Genomic DNA, 24,508 nt, shown 5'->3' with positions numbered 1-24,508 from the left:
CTTTGTGGACTAGCGTAACAAATTCGGTACATACCGAATTACATCATTTTGTACTGACTTCACGCATACTTGGCATGGCCACGACGGCCGTTGCAGAAAGTACACATTCCGAACATCCCTTTGGCGCCTTTTAAAATAGAGTGTTTGGAGTGAAAGGTGGGTGTCCCGGACGTTGTTTGTTGCATTGGCATGTCTGAGTGAAGTCAGTGGACCCACGTTCTTTGTTGCTTCGCGGTCGAAGGATTTCGTGAGTATATTCGTTTATAAAAATATGTATAGCATTCTTTACACCATAAATCACATAGCCAGAAGTGTTTTGGATCAATAATGTGTTATACTTCTTGGCAAAGTTGAAAATGGGGAGTGATGCGAATTTGCGTCATTAGCCCTTTGTTGGTAAATTCTGACAACATTCCTACTACTGAAATATTTCCATATGGAATAGGTATTTACGTGAGAAAAGAGGGGAATAGATTCACCAACTTCACGAGTCAAGAAATTGCCTTGATACATCACATAATGACAATAAATATGTCAACTAACTACTAGAATAGTGCTAAAAAGTAACAAATATTGTGAATAATTTCAATCAGAAATTGCTGTTGCGGAAATGGATACCAGATGTGTTTATGGGGAAAAATCACTCATCAAGTGACGGTAAGCTGGAAAGGCAGTGAAGATGGTGGCAGTGATTCTGACGATGAAGAACGTTCTACTGCAGCAACTTCTGCTGCTATGTGATAAATGAGTTCGGATGAATCCTCTTGTACCGATGAATCTGATGAAGATTCCTCAATCGTGTTTTCAAAAGTAGGGAAAGGGAAAACACCGGGTCATAGCATGTACACCGCACGAACCGAAACGAAAACCTGTATGGAAAACAATTCAAGGTGAAAAGATCCCTGGCTACTATTTTCCTAATGGAAGGCAGAATTGCTCGACAGTGACTATTCTATTTCTTCTCCGCACGCATATATCGAATATTTTGTTGGAGCGGAATTGCTGGACTGGATTGTTTATGAGAGCAATGTATTTGCCGTTCAAACTAATCCAACGAAGGCAATGTAGATGACTGGAGACGGTATTGAAAAAGACTTGGGAAGTTGCATGCATATGTAGATGTAGCAGGGGAGATAGTGTAATGGTTACGATAAGCGCCCAGCACGCAGGCGAACCGCGTTCGATTCCCGCCGGAGGTTTATCTGGGCTCCTCTTCCCCTGCCGTTGCCGTTATTACGGCGACAAAACAGCCCAGAAAAAGACCCGACGAAAGAAAGCACTCACAATGAATGGAAAAGAACTAGTAGAAAGGGCCGCGGCTTCAAAGAGATCAACATCGAAAAAGAACTGTGACATCGGGCACTCTAGGCCGAGGTGGATGTTAAAGTAAAGGATCGCTACTGATGCGTGTCGTTCTACAGCCTCCTATCTGTTCATGACATCGCATTGTGTCTTATCGCATTGTACATTGTGTGTGACTTGTGCAGATAAAAATATAACCCAACCATGTTAGCGAAATGTTAATGTCTATCGTGAAAATGCCAAGATCCTATTTGTAATGGGCCAATGATACTAGATATGATAAAGTTTCTGATATCATGTCCCGAGATCGATGGAAGCAGATCAAATCTTTCTTGCTCATAGTTCATCTCGCATGTGATTTTTTTCAGTAGGATCAAACGTGCGATCAAACATACTGAGTGGCGGTCAATTCAGTAATGGCACAGACTTCAGGACAAGGAGAGTGAGATTTGTAGTAAAGGAGGTTTCTCTGGACGGCGTTAGTATTTGGGCAGTAAAGTGGTATGACAATCGCAGCGTGATACTGGCCAGTACCTTTGTCAAAGCTAATCCCGTTAGTAAAATTGAAATTTGGTTGATATTGCTGTCGTCAATAGTTAATTGCTGTACAGACGAGACTGTTTTTGTGCAATTTCCGAAACAGATGCAAAAATATCTGCTTGCACCAAATTATATGCAGAATACCTGGTAAAGTATGGAAAATTAGTGACACGGGAAAAAGACCGAGGTCATCTCTCTGTATCCAGCAGGAGTATCATAAGAAAATGAAAAGAGGACCAACAAAGCCAACCCCAACGTGAACAAGTGGGTCACACGCCTTCCATGGACACCAGGCAGAGATGCAAGAGACATACCCATGACGAACAACCTGTTATAAAATGTGTCAAATGTCATGTACATCTGTGCCTGAACAAAAACTATAACTGTTTGGCTAATTTTGACCAATAATTTCAATTGTCAAAATTGACCTGTTTTGTTTCGATTTTTGTTGCAAAAGCCTGATGTCGCAAATTTGCGACAAACATTTAAAATATTTAATAATAAAAGGAAAATTTAAATTTTGTTGACCAATGTCTAAGTTGAGGCAAAACAATTAAAGTTACGCATAGAAATAATTTTTCCAACCATAGAGAATATATTCAGTCCACAAAGGGTTAATAATGTGAACTTGGCTTTCATTGCATCGCTTGTAGCTAGAGCCCCTTTCAGCGTACTATGCATACGATAATTCGCTTCCGTTTCATACATATCTTCAATGTATAAGCAATCGTGTATCAGTAAATCAGCATCGACACCATGTTGTATCAATTGAGGTGCCATCGGGGTTGTGTCAGATGAATACACTATTTTTTTCCCGCAATTCGTTTTGATTACCATTCCAAAAGTTACAGTAGAGTGATTCACTAAAACGGGCGTTAAATCTTGGATTGGGAGGTGTTGAAGAATGGGGCCAAGATAGTCCATGGTGATTGCTTTTGAATTCTGGTTACTGAGTGCACATACGTGAATGAAATTACTGGTTTGGTCCAAGAATGACTTGTAAATTGAGAGTACATTGGGTGGCATCAAACAAAACACCTTTTGCCCACCTCCCGCATCAATAATAGCATTGATCAAACCCTGAAAACCTGCATGGTGATCGATATGTTTGTGAGATAACAAAACTAATTTCACCGACGTTAATACACGCTTTGCTTCTTTGCCGAATAACTGATGAATTCTTTTGGTCACATTAGCGCCGCAATCGAGTACGATTGAGTTGTCTTTGTCCAATTGCAATAGAAACGCCACATGAGATCGTAAACTATGACCATGACGGCCACCTGATCCGAGCACATGTAATCGTGGATAATAATCTTTTGTTTTGGGATCTTTCAATTCACTTAGATTAGCGCGCATGGTATTCAAGACTTCTGAATGTTCCTCCAAAATTTCCATCAATTGGGATTGTCGTGAAGTAATATCTTCTGGTTGCACATACAAATCATCTTCAATTAAATCACATTGAGCATGATTTAGTGACACTATCATGCCGTTATGTACTTGATCAGATTTGCCATCAATTGATTTTAAAAGACATTCTGAAACTGGTGCAGCAGGAAACAGGTTTGGACAAATCATGTGTAGTCTGGATGCGTGATCAAATTCGTCCGAAAGGTACACATACTGACAACTGTCGTTCACGACTAGGTGTTTGCAATTCGTCCCAAATTGATTGACCCAATCTTGATACGATTCTGCCTCAAAAACGTCGTGATTTGTCAAATGAATTATGGCTGCAAATGGGTTATTCAAATCATACTTGGACCAATGCGAATTGGCTGAAATTTCGTCAAAATGGGCAAGAGATGGACAGTCTACTATTGCAATAGATTGTTGCGATGTCGAATCTTCTTGTTTGGGTAAAGTTTCATCATCTTGTCTCGGTGAACTGTGAATGATACATTCATCTTCAGGATCTTCATCTTTTTCGAAAGATAATCTACAGATATAAGACATAGTCGGTGACGCCGCAGTGGGGCTTGCTGCTATCTTGCTTATCTCCATGAAATGATTCGCGTACGAATCCTCAGAGTCACATCTTTTAGAGAATTCTATGAGTTTCGGGACAGATCGTTGGCTGGCTAACATACCCGGACGGTATATCTCTCTCACGATGTTAGTAAATCCAGGCGGCCCAGAATAGGGTAGTTCGGATCCATGGGCGAAGGAGCTCGAGACTCTATGGGTCATATAAATAGGGAAACTTTCTATAATGCTTTTTGAGTTTAAACTTGTGAAAAAGAACCCGATTGGTGTAGACTTCCTAACGTGCGGATGTAAATCAAACACGGGAGATAAATTGAAATGGTACATTTTATGTCTCTTGTCAATTGAAGTCCGGCGATGATTACTCAGTTGTAACGATATTGCAGGCTTTCCGGCCCAGGAAGGTCCTACATCGTGGAAGCGTATCAATGCGTTGGTAGGGAACCACGAAGGATGGAAGAGATCTTTCCTTAATTTCTTCACGTTTCGAGCTTTATGCACATCGATCACAGCGTCGAAAGCAGTTTTTAGAGACTTGTATTTAGGCCTCTTCATTTTTGACTAAGAGTGGAGCTGCACTGCACGCATTTAAAGAAATCACAGTAAACAACAGTACAACTACCTGGATGCATTCAACATATCAGCACAAGAAGTAGGCTTTTCTAGTTCTACTATAACTCACAGGATTCCAAGCATATAGCGTACATTACAAAAATGAATTGCAATTTCTGGTCTTAAATTCTAAACACTTAAAGAATATGGTCTGATTTTTAGCAATTTCAGTCTTACTAATGAAGTGAGGACTTGAAATTTAAACTGATTGAGATTCAAAGACCATATTGTATTGTCCCGATCATTCGGTCTAAACAATCAGACTGATAAACCCAGAGTAGAATTGGTGGTAACGTCACGCTGTCACGCACAACTTCGCGTTTGATTACATAGTAATTCTATGTAAGAAACCCTTCTGTCAAGCGTAACTTATTGCCGAAAACAACCAGTTTCCAGTCTGGTCTGGCAATAAACCAATGTAAACTTACTGATTACTTTTTGTTATCCAGAATTTACAAGCCAATACTTGCTACGCGGGAAATTTACAGTAGCCTACACCCCACAGATTCTCCAGAAGCAAAGAAATAAAATACCGTAACGTAAGGCGTAAGCAGGTCAAAAAACACATTTTTGGTGGATCACATCAAATACGCATGGTTTAAATCTCATATTGCAGTATAATTACTATTATTTTCATCATAATCAAAATATCGCGCAAAAGTAGTTGAGACAGAACGCACAAATATGCCTGAAACCAGCTGAAAGATATCCTGAACACAAATTTCCTGGAAATTAACGCCGTTCTACTTTGCTAACCAAATCTCAGTCCCTCACCTATAACCAAAATCTATATTTGTATCTCATGTGAGGATAATGCCTTGCAACTTGGAGCATTATAGATATCAAAAACGGCGTTTAAAAGCAATACCGCCGAAGAGCGAAAACATTTTGCTAAAACAATCTCAACTTTGCGGAAATCTGAAATGAGCGCTTCCGATTTGAAAGTGATTGAAGAATAAACTAATGTCAGTGAAGCGGAACTATGGCATTCTATCCAGAGATAAAGAGGAGCCTGTTCAGGATGACCCGGAGCAGGATATTTCCCATTTTGATCGATGCCGCAATGGCCACAGATTTCTAGATTGCTTTGAATGTAGAATTTTATGATAATTTTCCCACCAAATTATATCAAAATAGCAGGAGATGGAAAGATTTTTGAGACCAGGCGGATTTTTCATTACTTGAGACCAGGGTTGTAACCAAGTCACAAGGCTCCGAGTCACAAGCCAATCTCCCTTTTATAGTTTTGACTCGAGTCAAGTCGAGTCATTTCAATTCCCCACCGAGTCAAGTCCGAGTCCAAGTCAGCGAGCAGAGGGTCGAGTCCGAGTCATGGAATTATGACTCGAGTCCGAGTCCAAGTCATTGTGTTGACTGCTCAGTTTCCAGTTAAAATCTTGGTAAACCCACTTTTTATAACTCTGTTTGGTTTAGTGACAATTTTCCTCACTTTTAGCAGTTTCTGGTCGCATTTTCAAGTACCAGCTGGTACTAGTACCAACAGACGAAATCCCAATAGTGTGGATACTTAACTATTCTTCAAAATTACAATGAAATGTCGGTCTTGGCCGTCTGAGTCTCGAGTCAATGACTTGGCTCGAGTCATGCGCAATGACTCGAGTCCAAGTCGAGTCAATACACAGATTGACTCGAGTCGAGTCGAGTCATTTCCGTATTTTGAAAAAATGACTCGAGTCAAGTCGAGTCATCAGAAAATCGTGACTCGAGTCGGACTCGAGTCGAGTCATGACTCGAGTCATTAGGGGAGATCGGGGACAAATGTAACTAGGGGCAAATGTAACAATCGACCTCACCGCTAGTAGGGTGGATAAATCGCCATGATATTTTGTGTGCACATGTGGTAGTTATCTCTCCTAACATATGTGAAGTTACGTTGAGATACGACGCGACACTCTGAAATAATTTGAAAAAAACGAAATTTTGGACACTTGAGTAAATATTTCCTGATCTGGAATAATTTTTTCAGACGAATAATACCTCAAGTTGTTACAACGTAATATATGTAGCTGGAACAATGTTACCACAGTCTACCGTGATGATAGAAAAACTAGGACTTGCATCGCCGGAAAGGTACCATATTGAGACACTAATCATGGTCGAGCGTGTCAGGGACAAACGTAACACTCTGTTACGTTTGCCCCGTTACAATACCTTTTCAATGCTTAATGTCTTTGTTCATATGTTGGTATATAACCATTTATCTGCTGCAGATGAATCTTGAAACAGCCAGAAGTTCAAGAACAGATAATACCTTGCCATATCAATTCTAACATGATCATTGATCATTGATCACCTGTCGGAACGGCCATACAGCAGAGGTGATGTGAATCATACGGTTCGGTTATTTCCGTGATTCCACCACCTTTTCTCATGTTGATAGACTTTTGGTATGTCGACCTTCAATGGTCATGGTCACTAGAAACTTGCCCATGGCTGAATCCTCATCCCCTGACTTTGAGCATCGCCCAATTACATTTTGTCATTTGTTTTGAACAATTTATTTTAGTTTTGTACAGAACAGGAGAATGCCATTAGCTTTGACTCCACAAAATGTTGTGTTCTCGTTTTGCTACTGTACTGAAAACGTACTACGACCTCAACGCAAGTTTGGTTTTTATTAACTAAATGAAGACTCAAGCAACTAAACGCGATACAGAAAAACACTCAATATATAGGTAGGGTAAGACGAGGGTAATCAACACAAATGATGAGATCACGAAGGAACAATAATCACCACAATCACCCCTCCTTAAAAATAAGACTACACTATAAATAAATCGTTACAAATGACAAATTTTAAAGGTACAGACAAAACAATTTAGGCCCAATCTCCGTATCTATCAGGAGGCCGACGGACGCGAGTAGATCGACGGAGAGATACTTCAGGCATCGGACTGCCATCGACGTCGTCTGGGCGATCTACTTGAGAATCGGTGTCCGTGCGTTCTTTCTCATTTGACTTCATCGATTCTTCAACCACTTGTTCACGCTCCGCAATCTCATCTTCCTCAGTTTCAGTCTTTGAGCACAATGATTCTGTTCGTTCACGAGGAGGACAAGGAGCAAGGTCTTTCACAGATACCGTAGTTTCACGACCGTCTCGGCGCTTTACAAGAGCATACTTTGGATTTACTTCAATGAGTTCGACATATTCGCAAAGAGGATCGCTTTTATTTCGGACAAATTTCCTCAGGAGCGCATCTTTGCTGGATATCATCCAATCTGGAATAGATTGACCGTGCATCAATCGACGACAAAATGAAAAGAAACGTTCATGCGGAGTGACTCCGGTGGCAGTACATAATAATGACCTTATAGAGTGTAAGGCGTCTGCTAACACCACTTCCCAAGCGCTCTCTGGCAATTTGTGAGATGCGAGTAAGAGTTTAATTGACCTCCATATCGTCTGATTAGCCCGCTCACACTGACTGTTACCCGTAGGGTGATAAGGAGTGGTACGACTGGTCGCTACACCCTTTCGAATCAAAAACTCGTGGACATCTTTAGAGAGAAAAGACTTTCCCCTGTCACTATGTACATAGCCAGGTAGTCCGAAAAAAGCGAACAATGACGACAAACAGCTAATAACAGTCTGCGACGTCATATCGGCGCAGGGGAAGACGAAAGGAAAACGACTGAATTCGTCGATTACAACAAGCAAGTAAGGTCGCTTTCCAGCGACTGGTCCCTTGAAATCTATACTCACGCGATCCCATGCCCTAATAGCTTTAACGAGAGTATAAGCTTCTGGTCTGAAAAATCGAGGTTTAATTTCAGCACATTCTGGGCAATCTCGGCACTCCTTCTTTATTTCTTCTGTGGAAAAAGGTAAACATTTAGCTCGAACGAAATGCATCATCCGTCGCACTCCTGGGTGCGACAGAGTTACGTGAATATTCCGTAAGCTCGATCCTGTAAAGGCACAAACTCTCGACATCGAATCGGCGGCTACGTTATCTTTACCAGGTCGATGCTTGATCTGGTATTTGAATGCACTCAATTCGAGTTTCCACAAGGACAATTTTGTATTCTTGATCTTACTGCGATGAGATTTCGCGAATATGAAGGACAGTGCCTTTTGATCCGTGATCAAGGTAAACGGTTTGATATGCAGTAAATATCCCCACTTACGTACTGCCTCAATAATGGCAGCTGCTTCTTTTTCTACGGCAGCGTACCTCTTCTCATGCTTGTTCAGCGTTCTGTGCGCAAACGCAACCGGCCTCCCTCTTTGACTGAGTATTGCAGCAATGGCGAATTCAGAAGCATCACACTCGATGGTAAATTCTTCATCCTCCAGAATGCAGCCGAGACTTGACCGTAGGAGATCGTTCTTCAATTGCCGAAATGCCATCAAGGCTTCGCTGCTTAACGGAAATGTCAAATCGTTGTTACATAACGGACCAATTTTACCGGAAAAATTCGATATCCATTCGATCATTCGACATCCATTCGATATCCGAGTAGTAAGAAAACATTCCCAGACAACGTTTCAAACTTTTTCCGTCAGAAGGTGCAGGTAAGTCAACCAGAGGCTTCAAATGAGCTGGATCAGGCTTTATGGAGTCATGAGCGACGAGGTGTCCCAAAATGGACAATTCCTTAACACAGAACGTGCACTTGTTAACATTCAGAGTTAGATCACAAACCTTCGCGGCGGTTATAAAAGCTTCCAAACGTTCATCATGCTGTTGCTTTGTATCGCCATAAATGGTAATGTCGTCTAGATAAGCGACAGTGCCTTTCAGTCCGTTGCCTTCTATAAATCTGTCAATAAAGCGTTGAAACGCAGCAACTCCATTAGTGACTCCAAAAGGGAAGCCTGCAAAATTGATATAGACGACCACAAGCTTCGAATGCAGTAAAAGGCTTATCATTACTTCCAAGAGGTACCTGATGGTAAGCGGACTTCAAATCTATCGCACTGTACCATTTACCCCGAGCTACTTCATTTACAACGTTTTCAATCTTCGGAAGCGGATACGCATCTAGCGGAGTATAGCGGTTGATTGTTTGAGAGTAATCAACGACCAATCTCTTCTTGTGTCTGGAGTCCTTTACCACTAAGACCTGAGCTCTCCACGGAGACGAGGAAGGTTCAATCACCCCAGATTCCAAAAGTTTTGAGACTTCGTCACGTATAAACACGTTGTCATCATTACTGTAGTTTCTAGACTTGGTAGCCAAGGGCTGCACGTTTCCATCTACAAACCGAAAAATACACGGCGTCTCATCCACTTTAGCAGCTATCACATTACAAGCATCGGTTGCTGCTGCTGCCGTATCAGCGCTCCCGTCAGCTCTTTCATTTGTAATCATACCATCGCCACTGCCACTTGCTCTGCCGCTGTTGATGGTTAGATCTCCATCGCCACTGAATTCAAAAACAACTCTTTTATGCATTTCGAAGAAATTATGGCCTAGAACCAAATCGCAACAAAGATCGTCGAGAACGCCGAACCGAACAGACTTATATATTCGATTACCCAAATCCACAGGAACACAAACGAAACCGTTGACTTCGGCGGCGAATTGTCCTGAAGCAAGTTTGATCATGGTTTGCAGTCCTCTGCCTTTCAACCCAAGCGAAGCGGCTACTTTAGAGTCTATGTAATTTTCTAAAGCTCCGGAATCCAGTAAGGCACGCAACTTTGCTTTACGAACGTAAACGGGGACAGTAGTGTTGGACAGCGAGGAACAGCCATTAGATGCAAGAATGGACGAGATTCGAGGTTCGGTGACAGACGCAGCTGTTTTCACTACTTGCGATCGACACATTTTACTGAAATGTCCTTGCCTTTGGCACTTGAAACACCTCACGTACCGAGCATGGGCATAGGGCACGGTTTAAAACGTGACTGTTACCACAAAATATACACTTCGACGATTGACGACGGACTACCGCAACTTCACTTGCATCATTATTCGAAGATGTACGATCCGTGCGAGCCACGCTATTAACATTAGCGATCTCGCTTGCATCATTATTCGCAGCAATGTTTGCGGATGCGCATTCTATGTGAGCCATGCTATTCACAGTAGCGGTGGTCTCATAGGAACGAGAGAAGCACTCTGCTTTCTCCATAGTGTCTGCAACTTGAAGCGCTTTATCCAAAGATAGTTCCTCGTGTTCCAGAAGACGGAGACGTATATTTGCTGATCGCAATCCAGAAATGAACGCATCGCGTACAGATTCTTCCAAATGCGTTTCTGCGGTAACCGGCTTGAACTCGCATTTCTTGCCCAATGTTAACAATTCTTGTGCAAATTCAGATACGCTCTCACTCGTCATTTGTTTTCTGGCCGAGAGGTTATGACGAGCGTAAATAGTATTGTTCTTCTTGACATACATCTTCTTCAATTTCTCCATTGCTTCAAGGTAGTTCTCCTTATCTTCAATATACGAAAATATCTCAGCACTCATGTATCCACCCATAATAGCGATCTTATTGATGGCGGCAAGGACGGGTGGATCCGACCCACTCCCAGACGATGCGGAGCCGGCATTTCTTGATTGCTTCTGCGAATCCACTGCACGTGGTAACACTTCCAACACCGGTACGCGGATGAGCTTCTCGTTGTAAGCAGCCATGTCGTTTAGTTAATAAAATTGTACTGAAAACGTACTACGACCTCAACGCAAGTTTGGTTTTTATTAACTAAATGAAGACTCAAGCAACTAAACGCGGTACAGAAAAACACTCAATATATAGGTAGGGTAAGACGAGGGTAATCAACACAAATGATGAGATCACGAAGGAACAATAATCACCACAGCTACACTATCATCGGCCCATTCAACCAAAATATTTTAGCCAGGTCGGTTTCGCACCTTCGCAATTGACCCAATGCCCAAACCATTGTGCACGCTGAACAACAGCACCATGGTAGAAAATGCCTAATATGTGTAGGGAGATGATGGAATGAATGTGGTTCTTGTACACTTTGAGCTCATGAAGAAGGCACGAAGGGTGATATTGTATTCAAATGCCAAAATGCTATGGGGCGTAGCCTGGAAGCGTTCAAACTCCTGTTTCTTTAGTTTAATGCAGTAATACAAGTTGCGGTCCCGTTTTCGTTGTTCAGTTTGTTTGTTTTTAGTTATAAATAACACTGCTATAATTGCCCCGCATGGGTGGTACAATTGCCCCTAGGTACGGGGCGATTGTAACATATGAGCGGCGATTTTCGCGATCCAAAATTTCCATGACTGAGTGTTGATTGAGTTCCATTTTAGTTTTTATATAAACTATCGAGTTGTTGGCTTCTTTATATAAAACTTTGGAAATGAAATTTCCATGAGAACAACACGTAATATTGGAAAATCCAAAAAGTGTTACAATTTTCCCCGGTCTCCCCCTACAACCCTGCTTGAGACGGGGGAGGAGCAGGGGAGATAACGTAATAGTGACGCATTACTTCGCATTGTGTCTTATCGCATTGTAAATTGTGTGTGTCTTGTACAGATGAAAATATAATCCAACGATTATTGATTATTATTGATAAGCGCCTACCGCCCAGGCGGCCCTGGTGCGATTCCGCGGCGGGCTGGGCTCCTTTTCCTCCGTGACGCTGTTCTTAAGGTGACAAAAAAGGACCCGACGAAAGAGCACACTTACAAATAACGGAAATAGCAAGGAAGAGCCGCGGAATAGAGACTAACATCGAAAAAGGAACTATGACATCGGGCACTGGTCGTTGGGCATCCTCCGATCTGTTCAATACATCGCATCAATGATATATTGATCGCATTGTCTCTTATCGCATTGTAGGCTACATTGTGTGTGTCTTGTTCAGATGAAAATATAATCTAACGATTATTGATCATTGATTAATTTTTAAATAGCAAAACGTGACCGGATGGATTCGAACTCCAGATTTTCAAATCTCGAAATCCTAATCCATCCCGCTACGTCTGGCAATCCGAATTTCAGAGTTCGAAAAATCGTGCAAAATCCTGTTTTTTTTTATATATATTTCAGTGTACAAGATCCGTATTCGAACTAAATTCAAAATTATTCATTATTATTGATGACATGATGAGTGATGTGATGAGGAAGAAAACGCAGGGATACCAGCAACTTCACCATTCCGTGGGGTAATCTCAAACCTTTTTGGCTGGCGCAAGACAAGCGGAAGATCGCCATGAAATTTTCCATCCATAACTCGACTTGACTTTAAGATGCACATGGCACGTATGTATCATAAACTGATATCCTGATTCCTAAACAGATCCACTATTTTTGTATCATATTTCTGACAACACTAGAACTTTATTGCTACCAAATTATATCGATATCCAACAAGAAAATATTGTAAAACTCCTCCCTCTCAAAAATAGAATAAAGAATTTTCCATAAGCGCACCCGAATTCACACCAGACTACTGAAAAAAAAATAGTATGTAGGCCTACCTGACTTTCGCCATATACATGGTGTAAAATCGCTATGACTTTATTCGTACCGAATTTCACCGAGATTCGCCGAGGGGGACTGGGATTATAATCGCCCTGCCCCGAAAATTCGAATAAAGAGTTTCTACACGCGCATGCAGTCAATAATTATACACAAAATACACAACTATGGGCGCTAACGCACAATATTTAACCGCAATAATTCAAAGGATTAAATTTACACGACTCCGCAAATCAATCCCACCCATATTGGAAGACGGGTATCCACGCAACCTTCATTATGTGGTACACTCTTAGCGCGCGTGCATAATTTGGATTAAAATGTTGCACTCGATTTATACCGCGATGTAAGTCTGAGGTATAGGTTGTCCTGGTTTTGTGTGCGACGGGTGTATAATATATTCACATCCGTATATTAGGGGAACACACACCCTTTTCGCTCAGAGTGTATATTGCTGTAGCATTCTGAAATGATAACGTCTTTAAATTTGAAATTGAGTGAATAAATAGGCCTCTTCTGGTCAGCCTCTTGGGCAACCAGACTATTTACAGCTTTTCTAAATTAGATTATAATAAGAATTATAGCTACACAGGTTTTTCCAAAAAAGATTAGAATTACTGAATTCGCGAAAACTTTGAAATTGAATTAAGTTCATTTCTTAGAGTTCATTCTGATAAGCGCGAGCATGGCAAACATCTGTACAGCAAGTTTGGCTCGTTTCGCACTATACAATTCTTTTGCATCACTTTCAGGAAAACCAGAAATTGGGTTAGAAATAAAATGAGAGCGTATGGAAGCAAGCATAGAAACATTGCACAAATTCGAATTAGAAGTAGAGCAGAGAAACTTTTAACAAATTATATTAGAATTAGACTACCGGCTTTTCGGTCCAATTATATAGTATAACTTCAGAACTATCTAGTTTTCCACGTCTGCTGCTGGCCACTGCGTGTGCGCCAATGGTAATATATGGATTGAAGTGTAAATGCGTCTCCCGATTTGGTATAGATTGGTCTTTATCAAAACTTTTGATCGGTCCTGGGCTTCGAGCCCATTTTACGCCTTATAGCACATGGTGTAGGCTGATCGCAATTTCTGTAGTTACGCATATCCGTCATATCGCATGAGGACTTATTAGGCTTTTGCTCGCTTTTCATACCGTGTAAGGTTTCTTGATATCTTAGCCTTTTCCAGCCTTAGTAGGACCAACGGTCGACCAAATGACCATTCGCAAGAAGTTATATTCCACGAAATTACAGACATTATTGATCATAGTGATGTTGTGAAAGTAACTATAAGGTGAAGAATGAAGAATATACATGCGTTTAGATGTATTTCACACCAATTATAAGCTGGCTTAAGTTTATCCCACTAGTTTCCCTCCTATATAGCCTACCAGGTAGGCTACTTTCATCAATCAGCAAACTCATGTAATGCATTAAGCTACAGCCTCCCGCATACGTCATATGCCTACGTTGCGACGTAACGATATAAACATTGAAACTCGAAATCGCTATAATATAATACACGAAACTATTTTCTTATCCAGTTCGCTGAAAATCGGAGAAGTCCCCTCTTTAACAGTTTTTTTTTCTGTTTATACCAATTTAATCACAATTTCGATGGTGTAGTTGCGATTGGCACCTGAAAAGGACATGTTGACATGACAGTAGTTGCATTGCGCAGGAATGGACAGGACGTGAGGCGTTTAGTGAATTGAGAAACTGGCAAATTACATAAAATTAAGTTGAGATTGCAATAAAGAATGGATCCAATACTTGAGTAATATTTCTTCATGTACCAGGGGAGTATACCAGCAAAATGTTTGTTCGGACTGGGAATATATGCGTCGATTCGATAAATAGGGAAATCAAAATACCAGGGGAATGCCGGCAAAGTGTTCAACTATGGAAATACGGTTCGCAGTGAATAACGTGACCGATCTATTTTCATGTCGCATGTGACGACGACATCGTGTTCACTGTTCATCGTAGGCTATATTGTCAATAACTACATTGAACAATGAGGAGCAGCTTGGATTAGAATTAGAATTATAACTACACAGTCTTCTCCAAATTACATTGAAATTGGAATTATAGCTACACATTTTTCCTTCAAATTGTATTAGAATTACAATTATTGAATTCGTGAAAATTTGGCATTGAATCAAGTTCATATCAAATCATAGGTCATCCTCGTGCAGCATTCGTTTTTGTCGCTTCCTTTTATGTTATCCTATCTTAAATTCCGTGTGCAATGTCCATGTCTCTTCTTTACATCGTAGGCCAAAGTGATAGTGTCTCATTAAAAGACTACAAGACGTTTCGTCACTCTCCCGTATTTTCATTATATCTCAATCTTGTGGTGCATTGATTTGATAAAGAATTCTAATAAAATGACGATGAGAAGGGGAATATAGTAAATGTACAGAAAGCTTGGCTCGTTTCGCTCTATACACGTCTCCTGTAGCATTCACACGAAAACCAGGAATTAGATTAGAATTAGAGCAAAGAAACATATAGTCTGGGATATATCATAAAAGAAGACTATATCTATCGTCAGCATGGGCATTCGACACCCATCTAGGCAGACTGACTAGTTCACGGAATAAATCGTATCAGGGACCATATACGAACGCGTGGCTCGAGTTATCTTGCAAAAGCATGACGCGGTACGTAAGATAGGGCACATGACTTATATGGCAGACGAAACCAATCACTCTCGTGATAAATCGAAGCACGAGTGATTCGCGATCTATTACGAACCAAAATCAACATTCGTGATTCAGTATGGAAAACTGGAAACCGACAATACCTAGCAAAGGTGTTAGTCAATTCGCCCGGTGTATATGCAAGCCGCTGGTGGATATATCTTCTATTCACAAAGGTTAAAGATAATAATGGAGAATCATTTATCGCCATCCGCTATTTCTGTAATTATATACGCAAGAGGAATCAGGTATTCGACAAGATGGCTTTAATAGTTTATCCAAAGAAACCAAAGAACATGAAAAGTATGCCAATTCATCTCAATTGCGATATACGGGAAGTTGAACGCTCGTCCATTAATCAGAGAAGTGAAACATTTAATTTAGATTGATTTAGGAATTAGGGACGCATTTTTCTGCGTCGTGTCATGATGTATACAGTGCAAAGTCTATGCTTTGAACTTCGCGTGTACATCACAAGGCTCTAAGGATTGCACCGAAATATTTAAAAGTAGGTTACAAATCGTTTTATGACCAGTTAGGTCTGTGTGTGAATGGTAAGTAGACTATAATGAAACAAAATTCGGTAAATTTCGACCAGGGATATATATAGAACTTCTATATATATCTGATTTCGACAGTAGAATTTAGAGTCAGTATTTGGCACTTTGGCAGTATAGCAGAAGAAATAGCGAGCAGCAAAGTCGCTTTTCTTTCAAAAGAAACAATCAAAATCAAGTTAGTGGCTTGTATACAGCACTTCGTCTCGTATAAAGTTCGACAAAATCTCGTTCAAAACGCGTGCAATTAAAAGGGCAGCAGCAAATTTCTTTTTAAATTGAAGTTTCCAATATTTGGTTTGAGGTGCATACATTTGTCGTAATTGCATATTGGATTAGTATTGATTTTTTAAGGTTCACCGTTCTGTATAATTCGTTTGTTAAATTCTATCTGCCCAGTAAGAGGCGCTTGTGCTCTCTCCAAATTTCTGACTTGGTTATTGAGATGTAGGACTACTCACAATGTCATAATGGATCTACACTACACAGCAATTATATTTAATAAAATTCTCGCTGCAGCATAAACTACGTTCAACCTAAAATAATTATTATGTCGGCATACAAGCAGGAAATGGCGCCGATGTTAAATTCCACCACAAAACTTGAGTCTACAACGTTATCGGAAGTCTACGATACAGCGCAGAAAATCGGAATACCTTTGAACATGAGGATTGCGTATCAAGCCATCGCCATATTAATGACAGCAACCGTATTTTACATCACGGTAATGCTTTTGAAGTTTAACTATCGGAAGTCCGAACTTTGGAGAAAAGACCGCAAATCATCAGTGCGGGCCAGTAACAGAAAAAGGAGCAAAAGTTCTGCGATTACTTCGGATTCTACGAGTTCGAATTCGGGAAGTTCTGGAAAATCGAGATCGACATCGAAATCCGACGCTCGCATTTTGCGAATCATGTCTGTTCTGGCGTCGGTGTTTACCTTGATCAGAATTGGGTGTGAACAGATGGAGATTGCGCCTCCTAATGATCGTCGACTAGACTGCAGAGATTATCAGGTAAGATGCTCGAAGTCTCGCATAATCGTGTGATACCGGAATTTGAGCAGACGTAGTCATTTAGCTCGCTAATGAATCTTGTCTGTTGAGCCAATATTAATCGATACCGAGCAAACCGTCGCCCAAAATATGCGTTTAATCGTAGATTCCTCGTTGCGAAATATGACGAATGGAATGTCATTTCTGTCTTAGAAGAGCTTCTTCGGGGTACAAAACTTCGATATACAAATGAATAGCATATTGATATTGAAATAAACCCGAATACATTTCGCTGGAACTCGTCAGGGGTAATCGTCGGCAAAGTAGAGAATTGGAAAGAACATTGCATATCAACAAGGGTATCACCAAATATGACGAGAGTCATCCGAAACAATTCTGGTTTATATCAATATATGGATATACTATATTCAATTTCTGTCTTACCACTGACTTCGTGTTCCTGTAATTACCATTTATGATTTCGGGCCTTGATTGTATTATCTTATCGTGCCGAAATCTTGCTTCATGCAATCCCATTTTCTACGCCATTATTAGCCGTGATGCAATGCGTTGTACGCAATCTTTGACCGCGGTGCAAAAGATATAAGCACCTATTTTTTGTTTACTATACAAGAACAACAACATCAACCAACCAGCCGGGAATTCGGCCTACCACGGTCCTATGAGAATAACGAATATGTAATTGCTATATTAGCACATGTTTAATATTCTTGAATACGGAATCGTTAATTAATTTACTCATTTACTAATATAGGCTACTTATTATCGCAACATCAACCAACCAGCCGGGAATTTGGCCTACCACGGTCCTATGAAAATAACGAATATGTAATTGTCATATTAGCACATCTCTAATATTCTCGGATACGGAATCGTTAATTAATTTACTTATTGTAGCCTATTTCTCTGCCAGCTCCTGGTATAACAGTGCCGGTAACGCTATGTTATACGATCAACTTAATGATTTCGCTTTCGACCGATGGTCGAGGCAATTACCGTTGAGGGCTACCGATATGATTTGAATCCCATGCAGGAGATGGCGAATGTATGGCGAACAACTATATGAGTAATAACTATTGTCAATACATCCGATGCTCTGTAAAAATGTTATGAATAATTCCAAATGCTTCACTAAACATTGTGTCATACGTGTGATACACAGACGATTCAATTATATTTGCCGCGTAATGTCTGCTAAAGCGGCATAGTATAATTAGCTGGTATTCCCTCGTCCGCATGCAAAAGTTTCGATGGCACGTCTGCAGCTGCAATTCCGAGGATTGATATTGACATCATTATCATCGGAATAATTTGGAAGGGTGTCATTTATCATTATTCAGGCTTCAAGGTCCGCGACGTATAGGACGATCGATGCGATGCAAATTATTATTAACAAACTGTCACGCAATCGTTATGGCAAACTGCCAATAAAGAATGAATGAAAGCGATAAGCTGGCATATTTTCTTGTCTGCGAATGGTCGGGTCAATGTTCGTTCCTAAATTTACATTGTCAAATTCATGTTGAAAAATTTCATCATTTGAAAGCACCACAAGACTTCGATACAATGAAAAGATAGGAAGGTGTTGAAACGACTTTGAGTATAGTCTTTGAAATCAAGCACCCGCCTGGGCGTGGGTGATGTAAACAAGAGACATGCATACCGGGTGGAAAAGGGATAACATAAAACGACCTGTGATGAAAATGATGACGCATGTGTCGATAGGTGACGTCGTCAGATTAAGTACGGTTGCCTCTTGCCTGTTCGTGTTGACGTATCTTAAAATCAACTGAGCTGCCGATAGAATGATCTGATTCTGATCCCCTTTCTGGTCATTACGGAGTAGGCCTATGGCTATATACCAAATAAACTCGCAAGCCATTCACATTACAGTTTTATAGGAGTTTCGATTCTGAGAAACCTGGGCATATATCTTTTAATCAAATTTGGTCACATATATACTTCTCCGTATTTCAGCACTCTGTGATTTATATCATAGCAGAGTGTACTGTATCGAATATCGAATGTATTAATGGTTGATGAAATTATTTAAATTCTGTGCTGTTCTGTCGGGTTCTGTCACGACTCGAAACGGACGTTTCGATAGCCTTTGTGAACTTATGGTATCTTTTTACTTGCAGATCGCAATGGTCGTCACGTATTGCGTCGCCGTTTCCACGTTATACTCAATACTGTGGTATAGAGTGAAAGTGTTCTTATCACATCCCGCGATGCGACATCTGGGTTCAAAGACATTGAACGTGCTGGCTTATATTGTCCTTCTCGTGATTGGACTTGCGTCTGTCGCGAACGCTGTCATGTTTCTTGTGTCTACGATTTCAGAAGACGATGTGGGCGGCTGTATGGTTTTATCTCCTGGAGATGTGGTGTCGAATCATACAAGATTCGCGATATTAACTGTGAGCACAGTGGTGTCGCAGTTATCTCTGCTAGCATTGTTTCTGTACCCGTTGCTGCGACATCGCGCAGCGATGAAAGCCAGCAAACTTGCCAGCGCGTCGATTATAAGAAGGCGTAATGAGAATACACAAAGCATAAAAGGACGGACTGACTCGATAGACCGAAGAAATACTTCCAGGAAGAGGAAAGAAAGCAAAAAATTTAAGCGCCAACGGGCTATCGTAACCATCATCAGGCGCGTTATGTTGACTGCAGTGTTGTGTGCCATATCAGACGTATTCTGCGGACTAATTGTACAGTTGGTGGTAGGTAAACCACGAATCGTGACCAACTTGATTTTTGATGCGAACTTGCTTATCAATCTCGGGTGCGTGTTAGCGTCATTCAAAGACTGGCGTCTTCGCCTTTTTCCGTGCTGCTCCAGAAGGCGTAGTAGATCAAGTACAAAACATACGAAATGTGCTAACACCAAGCAAGTGATGCGCATAAAACAGTTAGATAACGACCAGTTACCTCAATCTGCCACTTCCAGTAAAGCCATGCATCCGTTGCCTAGCTGTCAGTCATCAGAATCTGGAATACATTCATTCGCTCCGCATGAGGGTAGCGTCGCTGAGATTCCTCACAGATGAGATAAGCAACCCAGCTCGCTCGATAAATGTGGTCGTATTATAGATAACTAACCTAGGTTAGTATAATCTATGGTCGTATTGGGAAGCAACAATCCAGAATGGTTATTCCTGGAGGGAATAGATGACCTCATGGGGCCGTATCGCAACTCCGTCGTCAAAGCATCTCGATGGTGCAGGCGAAAAAGAATACCATATCTCTCTCTCTGGTGGGCTGGTCTCGCTGTTATCAATTACGAACAATCGGACTTGGTGATGAAATTCAGAATCTGAGCCATTCTACCTGCCGCTTGAGAACCTTTCGTACTTAATAATTATCGGTTCAATTCACGCACATAGCAAAGTATATTACAACGTTTCTGTTCATGATCATACAGCGAGCGGTGTATCGTGTAGGCATACTACTACGAGATGAGTCGGAGATTAAAACCAATTATGCCCTAGTATTAAAAACATTAATTCGAACGTACCCGAGAAACCAGAACACTTTCACACTCATACTTGGACACTAGTACTGAACGACGAACACACAATTATTGTTGTTGTTGTTGATTGAACACACAATGTGTACACTGTACAAGTGCGTTGTACAATATCTATGCAACAGTTGTAACAATGTATCAATTAAGTATTCGAGTAACATGAAAATCATCATGTTCAACATTTGCGCACTCGTTTTATGAATTTACCGATGCCATTCGAAAATATTCTGTATCCAGCCTTTACGGCTCATGTCGCGTGTAATGCTGGTCTTATATTTGGTGTTCTGAAGTGTGGAACTTTTGTTGTTACATTTGCATGACGTAGTTGCTGTATTACCTTCATTAAAGGCTAAGTGTATTTTCTTGAATATTTTATGAAGCGTAGGCCTACTTGCCTATATGTGATCTTGGAAATACAACTTGTGTTAAACACCATTGCTGGTGCAAAAGGTGATCGTGCGATTGGTTTTACTTGATGTCATGTTGCAACATTGATTGATCATATGCGAAATGGTGACGAGAACACAGACAGATCGTGCTTCGGGTGAAGAAGACATGCCACGATTAATTTTGGAAATTCCGCAACTGGACATCATCGTTTGTGTTTAATGGCATTGGTCACCGAAGCGGAGTCTAAATTTTAGACCAATAGGGAATATCTATAGATCATATGACAAATTACAACACAATCACTGGGCTTTGCTATACTTTACCGTCCTCCGACGTGATCGATGTGATCATGGCATGCACATGCAGTTGCACACTGGACACTGCACACATGCTTGGAAATACACAGTTGCGAACCTGTGACTTTTGGCTGCGAATTCCAAACACCATATATCCAGGCCAGGGGTTCACGGAAGACCTAACACCACATGCACATCGCGAATTACTGTGATATTCGAAATATAGAACAATTACAGTCCATCCTCAAGATTACCGGACCACGACTGACCTATCGATCTCGCTTCCCATGACATGCAGCCCGATTTCTTGTCGCATTCTTTTTCTATACTATCTTCTTTACTTTCATTCAGTGTGCATGCCTCCTCTTTACATCGCCTAGGCCAAGGTGGGTGTCAGATTCCATAGACTACTCCTTGTCGCTTCGACATCTTCCTGTCTTTTCATTGTATCGGATTTTTGTGGTGTATTGAACTGATAAAATTGCTAATAAACCAATGATGATGATGATGATTATCGCAATGTCAAAACTACAAACTCCAGTGCTATTAGAGGATTTGTATCTTGCTTTGCGCTCCCGTAACGTCCGTAACGATGTTGTGTATCATAGCACGTATACTAAAGTGTCGGAGGTTTGTTTTAGGGTTGCCATACGTCCGGAATTTCACTGTTCAAACTTGCGTCCGGGAGGAATTTCTAAAATATGCCTAAATGTCCGGAATTTTTAAGGTTTGGCTTATAGGCTCGTAGTATTTTCGTAAATCAACATAATAACATTATTTTGGGAATATAAAGGCTACACGCTACATGATAATTTTCTTCGCGCCGCGCGCGATTTACTATCACATTAATTGTTTTCAATATAGGGACTGGCACCCTCACAAAAACTGCAATAAAATATGAACAAAAAACCCTTCATTTACTGAAATAAACCTAATTGTAATCGCAATTATAGGAGAACGGTATATTCCTAGATACGGTCAAGGCCGTTTAAACGCTTTATTCAAAGATAGTGGTTCCAAACGTGGGGGTCGTTTGCCTTTATTCTGGGGTTCGAGAAGATGTTGATCGTAATCAGCTTCCAAAATAGCCCGTGAGTAAGTCTGGGCAAAGGTGCCGTCTTCTACTAGTAAGCAACTCATCAAATTTTGATCTGGACCACGGAACATTATCAAATTGGAGATGGAGTCGCGATCATAAAAGGTTGAAAACCACTGGATGTGAGGTGTTTATAAAGCCCCGTGGTGCGCACCGGCATTGGGCTGATCAACAATCTTATCGGTGTGACATGAACATGACTTAACGATGTACAGTTACGCCCCCTGTATTTTCCAAGTCATTATCCTCCACAGGCTCTACCGCAAACTCTGATCATGTGCATGGGTGAAGTGAGAATCAAACTATATAATAATGTGGAAGAACCAATATTATTGACAGAAGTCACTAAAAAAATTTAACGACCAGATCCCATATAGCAAGCCCCCCAGAAGTTGCATCGATTACCCTATGCTGGAGGGCCCAAAATTATTGTTTATTTGCTGGGCGGGAAGGGGCTGAAAAATGTGATTTCGATGCCGGTTAAACAACACACAGCCACATTCTCCTGAATCTGGCTCGTGACCATCTCCGGTCTATAAGCAAAGCTTTGCTAGTGTGACGTCATATTGACGGACAATGTGCTCATAACTCATTTTGAAATCCACTAGTGGGCGCTAACGAGTATACGGAATTTGGGTCACAGAAATATGGTAACCCTAGTTTATCTGTGCTCCGTTTTCCCTTCGTCATCAGTAACGAGCGTGAGGTTCATTATTGGTGAGGCACTGACCCCTCCGAGTCAGATTTACAAAAATGCAAATCCAAATATGGTACCTGAATGAGCTAGTTAGCGATTTATTTCTATCACATATTAGCACTCTTCACACGCAGGCTATACGCAAGAAGACACGGAACATATCTATAATTGAGCTAAATAGATGGAAATTTTTTTCAAATCAATACACCACAAGATCACGATATAATGATAAGATAGGAGGGCGCTGAAAGGACTTGGAGTGGTCTTTAATCAGACACCCACCTTGGCTTATAGCGTGGTTCTTGACCTTTTTTCCTTCCTCCAGCGCCCCATTTCAGAATTTGATGTGGCCTTGCGCCCCCCCGCCCCATAAATACTGTAAACTATACTAAATACCATGTGGTTAAGGGGTCGAAGTCCGATCGGTCTTTTCTGGTTGGGACTTTACTATTGGAAATATATCGCTTTAAAATCGCGTCCGATGAGTACTCGACTAATTGACGACATAGTACTTGTATGTATGCTCTATTCGACTTCAAATGTAGTTTGTTACGGGCTCATACCACCGACTTCGAGCCCAATATACACATTTAAACATCCACATCCCGAATCCACTTCTGCGATTGACAATATGGGGTTTTGTGTTATTTCCTTGTGCGACTAATAAAATCAACTGAAAATGTAGTGAAGATTTTTGCTCACAGTGGATTTAGTTCGCTAAAATATATAGACGTGAAAACTGGACTTCGACGGCAACGTTGACTATAAAAAAAGGTTAACTCGCTAACCGATTATACATGGGGAAGGCCGGGTCTTTCATTGAGTTTCTATATAAAACCACAGCCTTTACACCTCGGTATCAAAAGTGCATAAGTACGACACACGCGCGTCCACATCGTCCAACTGCCATATGGTAGACAAAAAAGATCATCGCTCTATCAATAATGCTAGCTACGTTGTAAATTGCTATGGGAACAGTATCTCGCCGGCTATCCGACCATAGCCTTTATAAAGGCTATGATCCGACGGTCATCGAGCATTCAAGTCGAAATGCAAACAATTTCTATTGAATAAATACTAGTTAATCCTCTAGTTTACCGGACCACGACCAGACATACCGATCTCGCCTTTCGACGCATGCCACCTTTTTTGACACCTGTCCTTTTCTATTATCTTCTTTTACTTTTTATTCAGTGTGCAGTGTGCAACTGTGCAATGTGCATGCCTCCTTTTTAGATCGCCTGTAGGCCAGATGGGTGTCTGATTTCGAAGACTACTCCAAGTCGTTTCGACACCTTCCTATCTTTGTTTGTATCGCAGTCTTGTGGTGTTTTGAA

The 24,508-nt window shown here is 41.0% G+C and overlaps 4 protein-coding genes across 4 annotated transcripts in view; 2 read left to right on the top strand and 2 right to left on the bottom strand.

The window, feature by feature from the left end:
• LOC145449724 (atlastin-2-like) overlaps positions 1 to 24,508 on the bottom strand; it is a 214,325-nt gene that overhangs the window by 94,449 nt on the left and 95,368 nt on the right. The window lies entirely within an intron of this gene.
• The window catches only part of LOC145450343 (condensin complex subunit 1-like), a 65,612-nt gene that overhangs the window by 26,304 nt on the left and 14,800 nt on the right, over positions 1 to 24,508 (top strand). The gene's annotated exons all lie outside the window — the stretch shown is intronic.
• On the bottom strand, positions 1,534 to 5,385 carry LOC145450791 (zinc phosphodiesterase ELAC protein 2-like). The gene has a single exon (XM_080329298.1). The coding sequence runs from the start codon at positions 4,384 to 4,386 to the stop codon at positions 2,377 to 2,379; it is 2,010 nt and encodes a 669-aa protein (XP_080185424.1). The 5' UTR covers positions 4,387 to 5,385; the 3' UTR covers positions 1,534 to 2,376.
• LOC145450949 (uncharacterized) lies at positions 16,595 to 20,542 on the top strand. The gene is made up of 2 exons (XM_080329437.1): positions 16,595 to 17,160; positions 19,302 to 20,542. The coding sequence occupies exons 1-2, from the start codon at positions 16,696 to 16,698 to the stop codon at positions 20,211 to 20,213; spliced, it is 1,377 nt and encodes a 458-aa protein (XP_080185563.1). The 5' UTR covers positions 16,595 to 16,695; the 3' UTR covers positions 20,214 to 20,542.

The sequence above is a fragment of the Botryllus schlosseri genome, chromosome 11, assembly GCF_051294905.1.
Source record: "Botryllus schlosseri isolate E-star chromosome 11, Bs_hap1, whole genome shotgun sequence".
In the NCBI taxonomy this organism is placed as follows: Eukaryota; Metazoa; Chordata; class Ascidiacea; order Stolidobranchia; family Styelidae; genus Botryllus; species Botryllus schlosseri.
Note: the sequence above shows the minus strand (reverse complement) of the source record. Positions and strands in the feature narration are given on the sequence as shown.